Here is a 7,500-nt window from a genome sequence, read left to right as displayed (position 1 = left end):
GTATAATGCCAAGAAACATTATGTGTGCCAATATGACATGATGAATCTACCTCATACTACGACTCCGAATCCTCCTCAGCGTAAAAAACATAACCGACGTGAATGTGATTGAATTTTATCCTTTACACAATTAAAGTTTTTGTTTTCTTAATGAATTCTACTTTTCATAATAATGATAATAATAAAAATAATATATCTGAACTCTTTGAAGTATGCTTATTGTATCACGTGGAGCAACAGCTTCTTATGGTTCTCACACTACTATGTTATGACGATCGACCCAATCAGCAAAGTCCGGTCCGGATTCGTGCACCGTCGCGAACCCGCCCGGTAGCATCGTCACAAAACACCGTTCAACTAGATGCTCAGCCGTTTAGGGTTCTTGCCCACATCGGGTACATGTAGCACAGGTGGAAAGTCCCCACTGATGAAGCGCCTTTGCTGTGAGGCAGCTCCTCGACCAAAGCCGATTCTCAGCCACCTAGTGTCTCCTCTTACTGGTATCGAAGCCTGGCAACTTCTCACTAAGCTTAGAGGAGTGTATGTCCCCGCCCCCACGAGGGATTGAATTAGTCCAAACCGACTTCCATCTGTGGAAGACTAGCGAGAAGAGTGTGACATTAGTCGTAACGGGATCGGATCAGTGCCGAAACAACGGTTTTTAGAGCATCGAATGGGACAAAAGCCTTGACACATGAAATTTTAAAAAGTTCGAAATTCAGGATTGATATTTGGTCGTCAACCTGATGGTCCATGGAACCCGATTTGTCTAGAATGACTTCAAGGTTTTTGGCCTTGTCTGAGACAGGAATTATAGTCTTCTAGCATATATTGTATGTATGGAATAAAGCAAAAGGTTGAAACGTTTTTTTTTTAATTCTTAAAAGTTTTATTTGGTACTCTCCATATAATGTAGAAATATTTTTTGGAACATGAAAACATTTAAATCAAACAATGATTTCAGATAGCATCACGTATTAACCAGTTACCTGCCGTACTGTGGAAAAACACATATTTACAAATTTGCCAGAAAACTCGTCCTTCAAATATCAATTTATTTAAATGAACCTCATCTTGGAAAAAAAAACCTCTGAAACTTGGGCCCGGGATCTCGCGATCGCTATTTGAAGGACGGGTTTTCTGGCCAATGTGTTTAATACGTGCTCTTTTCCAGAGTACGGCAACTGGCTGGTTAAATGAAACAATACACTTTGGATATCCATGACCTGCGGATCAAACCTCTGAAGTCCCGATTTTAAAGACCGGCGGATCAAAACTCTGAACTCTACATACGAGCTTTTCGCACCATGTTTTATCTAATCTTGGGCGGATCAGACATCTGATGTCATCGAGAAAATCAAGACTTCAGAGAATTGATCCGCCGACCATCGATATAATAATGTTCTAGAAACAAGCAATAGTAACAATCATATTATATTATAGCTCTGTCGGAATTGTAAATAAAGTGTAGAACGTTTTAAGCTCCCGGATTTTAATTTGTTACAATGACGGGATATAATAGATAGATCTGAAATGTGTAATACATAAAAATGGCATCCTTGAATTTATTGATTTAAAGAGGAATACTGAGTAATGTAAATGTTTCTGCTCGAAGCTCAAAGAAATAAATAACAATGTGAAATTGAATGTAAGCTTCAATTTAATATACGAAAACAGATAGTAGTGTTGAGTTTCATTCATCCTGTTTTGTTGATAAGGGGGACCCGAAACGTCCATTTTATCTGTTTTCGTATATTAAATTGAAGCTAACATTCAATTTCACATTGTTATTGCTTTAAAGAGAAACACATTATAAACCAAGGACGTGTTATGAATTAAGTGTGTTGATAAGAATCCCAGCCACTGACAAAACACATTTAAAAAAAATATTTTGGCCATAAAACTGTGCCCTCCCTGTCCCAATCTATTGAAATGACCTTAACTTAAAAAAAAATTCAATTTCGATATTTATTTGCTTGAAGTCTTGGATTAAATAATTTATAAGTTTGTTTTTATGGATCGTTTTGATCATTGACATTTGAAGTCAACGTATCTGGCCAACATGTACAAAAGACGCTTGTCACGACACAGCAGACCAGCGATAACACACGTTATGTTTTTAATGTTGCTTAATCTTATCATTTTAGTCTTAGTTGTTACAGTTTGAATGTAATTTATATTTGTCATTGACGTGTGGTTAACCAGTTAACTGTCGTGCTCTGAAAAAAACTCGTACTTAAAAAGCGAAGTCCCAGGTTTGATATTTTTTTTTGTCAAGATGAGAGTCATTTAAATCGATCGATATTTGAAGGGGGGCGAGTTTTCTGGCCAAATGTTTAAATACGAGGTTTTTCAGATTACGACAGTTAACTGTTTAAATTGCAACATAATAGGAACATTTGAAAACGAGTCATATATTAATGAAACAAACTTTAATTTGAAGTTGTATTATCGTTTTTGGTATAAAATATTCAGGACTTGGGAAATAAGGCTGTAAAATTATTTATATCAAATGTCAGTTACAACTGATGACCACGGTTTCTAGCAGCATTTGGGGCATACATCACAGATTGTAGATGTCTTAAGCTGTCTTGGATGGTAAAACACGGTGCTCGTGTCCTCTGGAAATAGAAGGAAAAAAAAACAACAATTCCGGAATGTTTTGTGATGTAAATAATAAACAAAAATCAGGTCAGGGGCGTAGCTATATTGGTTGACTTGGTGCTTGGCACCACTACATCTTTTAAAGATTTTAATTACAGCATTAAAAATATATATATATCTAACTGAGAAATGGTATATAATACCGCCTCTTACTTATTTGAGTAAGTCTTTTCTTTCGATTTTTTCCCCTTTCTTTTGTATTTAGGTACATATCATGTTTTTAGTAATTTTCTTTTGATTCTGGGACCACCTTATACTGTAAGCAAGCCACGCCACTGAACAAAATATAATTTTCTTTAGTTTCTTCCACTTGCATTATAGATCTCTAGCCACGTGCAATTATTTGCAGGTCTGATAACCCCATGGGATCATTGTAGTAATAGAAATCTCAAAAAGTGACGCAAAATATTGTCCATTACAACAATGCTAAACTAGGCCCATAAGTATGCTCAGATGTCAGACCTGTATATATGTGCACGTCAGTCTCTAGGCGCTTAGCCTTTTTGGGGTGTCTAGTTTATTGTCTCGTATTTTGTTATAATTTTTGTGGTGTTATCATTGCTATGGGGGTCCAATAGCTTAGCTGTTTGAGCACTCGCTTCACAAGCAAAGTGTGCAGTCGATATTATTTTCTGACCACCGTCCACCCAGCAGTGATGTGATATAGTGATAGGGTAGTTGTGTCTGTGATGTTTGGCGGGAAGTACTTTGGAATAGACTCGCGTTTTATCAAAAGGATAGCAAGCGATTGCTATTGTCCTTTTCACGCTACAGAAACCTGGATAAACTCTGACTCCATGAGCCTAATGGTTCTGAATGACTATTATCATTGTTATCCATCTGACTATTGGTCATGCTAAAACGAGAAATTGATAATTATCATCATCATCATTGCCTTTTTCACCCTGGGTAAGGGTATAGGCCACAGACAAACAGTTTCCATCCCTCTCTATCTTGAGCTAACTTTTTAATCTAAAGTATTGGACTGGAACCCTCAGGGCAGAAGATCAAGGGGAAGGCCACTAGGAACATGGAGAAGAATTAAAGAATCTGATATACAGAGAAGTGGTAAGACATGGAATGAGAATTATGATCATTATCATAAATTTTCAAACTTACCAGGATTGTAATAGTTGAATGTATGAACAAAGGTCTTTTCCGACTTGGCCACCTTTGATTTTCTGGACATAAGAATGCTGTAGCATGTAGACGTTTTCACAATCTGGTGAATGAAGAAAGATATAGAAAGAAAGAATCAATCACCGAGAATAATACAGTAGTAGTAGTAGTAGTTGTAGTAGTAGTAGTAGTAGTAGTAGTAGTAGTAGTAGTAGTAGTAGTAGTAGTAGTAGTAGTAGTAGTAGTAGTTGTTGTTGTAGTTGCAGCAGTAGTAGTATTAGTAGTAGTAGTAGTATTCGTAGTAGTAGTAGTAGTAGTAGTAGTAGTAGTAGTAGTAGTAGTAGTAGTAGTAGTAGTTAGTAGTAGTAGTAGTAGTGGTAGTAGTAATAGTAGTAGTAGTAGAAGAAGTAGTCGTGCTAGAGTAATAATAATAATAATAATAATATAATAAAATTAATATAATAATAATAATATAAAATAAAATAAAAAAATAAAGAAGAAGAAGAAGAAGAAGAAGAAGAAGAAGAAGAAGAAGAAGAAGAAGAAGAAGAAGAAGAAGAAGAAGACTTACCTCGTCAAAGTAAACAACAGCCATGTTTCCTTTTCTTTCGTATCTCTTCATGCCAGCAACGTTACCGATTGTTCCCAAATCGGGTTCAAATCCTGAGGGTATTTCAATCTCCTGGACCACCATACCTGTCTTCTCACTCTTCAACCACCTAAAACACAAAGTTTATATTTATTTATTTTTTAATGGAAACTGTTACATGGACCCCCCCCCCTTTTTTTTTTTTAAATTTTTTTTAAAATGTCGCATCGCATTGGATTATTAATTTATAAAAATGAACAAAATAAGTAACGCTGAACGTTTCAGGCCCAAAAGCCTTCTTTCGCCAATAACAAAAACACTAAAATCACGAATACATCACTTTAACTCACTCAACCCTAACACCGACTATATCCGTAGTTTATCCGGCTTACTTTTACCTCATGTCTATTTATTACATTTTTCTGACACACATTTTAGGCGTAGTATCAAAGTTAATGTTGTTAGTTTTTGCATGTTATGGTAGTTGAATAAAACTATCTATGTACATGCTCATTTTTAATACATTTTTTTTCCAATTTTGAAAAGTAGCAACAATCTCTAGGATTGAGTGAGTCAATTTCATGCAGACGGCAGAAGAGAGTATTATGCAGGTCTGGTCTGCAATTAGTACGTCGGAAAGTAAACTTCGTTTTGTTTTTTTTCCATGGAGCATAGGCCATCATGTCTTCCTTCATCTTGCTCTGCTCTGGGCCATCTTCTCCATTTCACTCCAGTTCATTCCAACCTTCTTCATCTCTTCTGTTGTTGACCTCCTCCGTGTGCTTCTGGGCCTTCCACCCTCTTCTCTTTCCTTGCGGATTCCATGTAAGGGCTTGCAAGTTGATGTTTTTCACTGGCTTTCTTAGCTTGTGCTCAGTCCATCTCCATTTCCTGCGCTGGATTAAAACAATGACAGGCTCTTGCTTTGCTTTCTCCTACAATTCATCATTGCTGTTTTTTTTTGGCCATCTCAATCTGTATATTTGTCGCAGACAGAAATTCAGGAAGGCCTGTATCTTCTGATGTAGTGCATCGGTTATTCGCTATGTTTCTGAGCCCAATATACTCATCTATAAATGAGTTCCTGATTGCAGGCAATGATAGATTATCAGGGTTTCCGTACAAAAAAGGCGCTTTACATATTAATTATGTATGACGAATGCGTATGCTGAAAGTCTGGAATAAATGCGTTATACTACATAATGAATAAATATGTACTCTCATTTTTTTTAAATACAAAAGAAAACTTACTTGGTGCATATCATGAGGTTGAAGTTCTCCAAGGTGTCAGACAAGAGCACGGTGCTAACATCAAAGGCATCGCTGTCTGGCATCTCTAAAGTGTTGTAACTGTAACTAATCTGGAAATTTATTGGGATGATAAAGAAAAATGTATGAAAGATTTTTCACACTATGTTGTTTTGTTTGTTTCTCGTGGATTTGTTTTTAAAGGGTTACTTCAAAAAGGATTCAAACATATATATAAATTAGAAATATGGCTCCATTTGGACAACTGGCAGAATAAAAGAAACGTGAACCATATTGGGCCCCGTAAATCTTTGGAATTTTTTCATATCTCCGGCTATGTGGACTAGGGTTATGACACTCACCTTCGGATCGAAGGTGCCGGGTTCGAGTTCCCAGCAGCGCATCGTTGAGTCCTTGAAAGAGCTCTTTACTTAGGTGTAAAATGAGTACCTGACAGTTATCAGCCTTGTCTGTGTCCAAAAATAACAGGCGTCATGTCTTGTCCTACATGTTAAATGTTGCTGTGAGCTAATGACCTCTTGTAAAACGCTTTGAGCGCGTTTAGTAGATATTGCTTTATGGAAAAGCTCACGGTTTGCTTTTTTTCGTTTTGTTTTATATGAATGTTCATATTATTTATTTTTAAACAAACCTCTGCAACAGCTGTTCCATTTCCAAGACCTTGGGCTTCAACAACAATATCATGGTTTCGTTTCTTTGAATTCGTGATTGGAAACTGAATATTGAAGAAAAAAAATATTTATGACATTTTACATATTGCCTATTGGCTCTGTAAATAGGGAAGAACAGTGTGATATCAAAAACTGGTTCCAATTTCATTTGAAGTGTAAAACTACTCTTCAAGAGGACTGAATACATACTTTGTGTAATTCATCTTCTAGTTTTGGAGTGAAGGTATCCTATTTTCTTGTCTAAATATATGCTGGTCGTCAATAAAAGTCATTCATCCTCGATCGTTTACGCCCAGTAGTCCTAAGAATCTGCCTATACACCCTGCTATTGAAATAGTTATGCAACTTTTATGTAACCTATTAATGATTAGTTTTCCAAAAGGACTGGTTACATACACACTCTCAAGGATTTAGGAACCAAAACAGTAGAGGGTTTGATGTCACGGCATTTCTACCCAATTAATATGATTTATTTCTTACTCCCGAGATTAATCGCAGGAAAATATATTATACATCACTCTCAAAGACTCTTCACTGAATTCAAAACTTGTTTAAATGATTTTTAAAAAATGGATCTTGATCGAATTACTTTTCTTACACATTGTTTCTGATTTTAACTTTGATTAACGCGTTAAACGCCGGATTCTGGAAAAACACGGATTTAAATATTTGGCTAAAAAAACTTGTCCTTCGAATATCGATCGATTTAAATGACCCCCATCTTGGTAAAAGACTCTTAAACTCTCAAGTCCCAGGTTTGAGAGTTTTTGTCAAGAAGAGGGTCAATTAAATCGATTAATATTTGAAGGACAAGTTCTCTGGCCAAATATTAAATTACCAGTTTTTTTTTTAACAGAGTACGGAAACTAACTGGGGCTAAATGAATTCTCGGTAGTAGTAGTCGTCCTTCAGAGCCATTAGGCCCATGGAGCCAGAGTTTATCCCGGTTTCTATAGCGTGGAACGGACAATAGCAATTTCTTGCTACCCTTTGCATAGGACGCTAGACAATCGCAAACTATGAAAAGATTCTTTTCTTCCAACTTTTAAACTTTACCGTGTTTGACTAGCTCATTGTATGATTGATTTTGTTCAATGATTACAATAATTTATTATAATATAAATCTAAAATTTAATATGACTGTTATGTAATGAATATAATAAGGGAAATTTTATATTCGTCTACATC

The 7,500-nt window shown here is 36.0% G+C and overlaps 1 protein-coding gene across 2 annotated transcripts in view; it reads right to left on the bottom strand.

Moving 5' to 3' along the window:
- Positions 1-2,413: 2,413 nt before the first annotated feature.
- Positions 2,414-7,500, bottom strand: part of LOC144970134 (CD109 antigen-like) — a 56,305-nt gene continuing 51,218 nt past the window's right edge. For both annotated transcript variants that reach the window (XM_078909387.1, XM_078909386.1), the window contains exons 34-38: positions 6,273-6,356; positions 5,624-5,733; positions 4,355-4,502; positions 3,784-3,886; positions 2,414-2,621 (exon numbers count right to left, since the gene is read on the bottom strand). In XM_078909387.1, the coding sequence (XP_078765513.1) occupies positions 2,542-2,621; positions 3,784-3,886; positions 4,355-4,502; positions 5,624-5,733; positions 6,273-6,356 (525 nt within the window). In that variant the 3' untranslated portion in view covers positions 2,414-2,541. The remainder of the gene's footprint in view (positions 2,622-3,783; positions 3,887-4,354; positions 4,503-5,623; positions 5,734-6,272; positions 6,357-7,500) is intronic.

This window comes from Berghia stephanieae, chromosome 4 (assembly GCF_034508935.2).
Source record: "Berghia stephanieae isolate SIO BIC M18660-M18661 chromosome 4, UCSD_Bste_1.3, whole genome shotgun sequence".
Classification (NCBI taxonomy): domain Eukaryota; kingdom Metazoa; phylum Mollusca; class Gastropoda; order Nudibranchia; family Aeolidiidae; genus Berghia; species Berghia stephanieae.
Note: the sequence above shows the minus strand (reverse complement) of the source record. Positions and strands in the feature narration are given on the sequence as shown.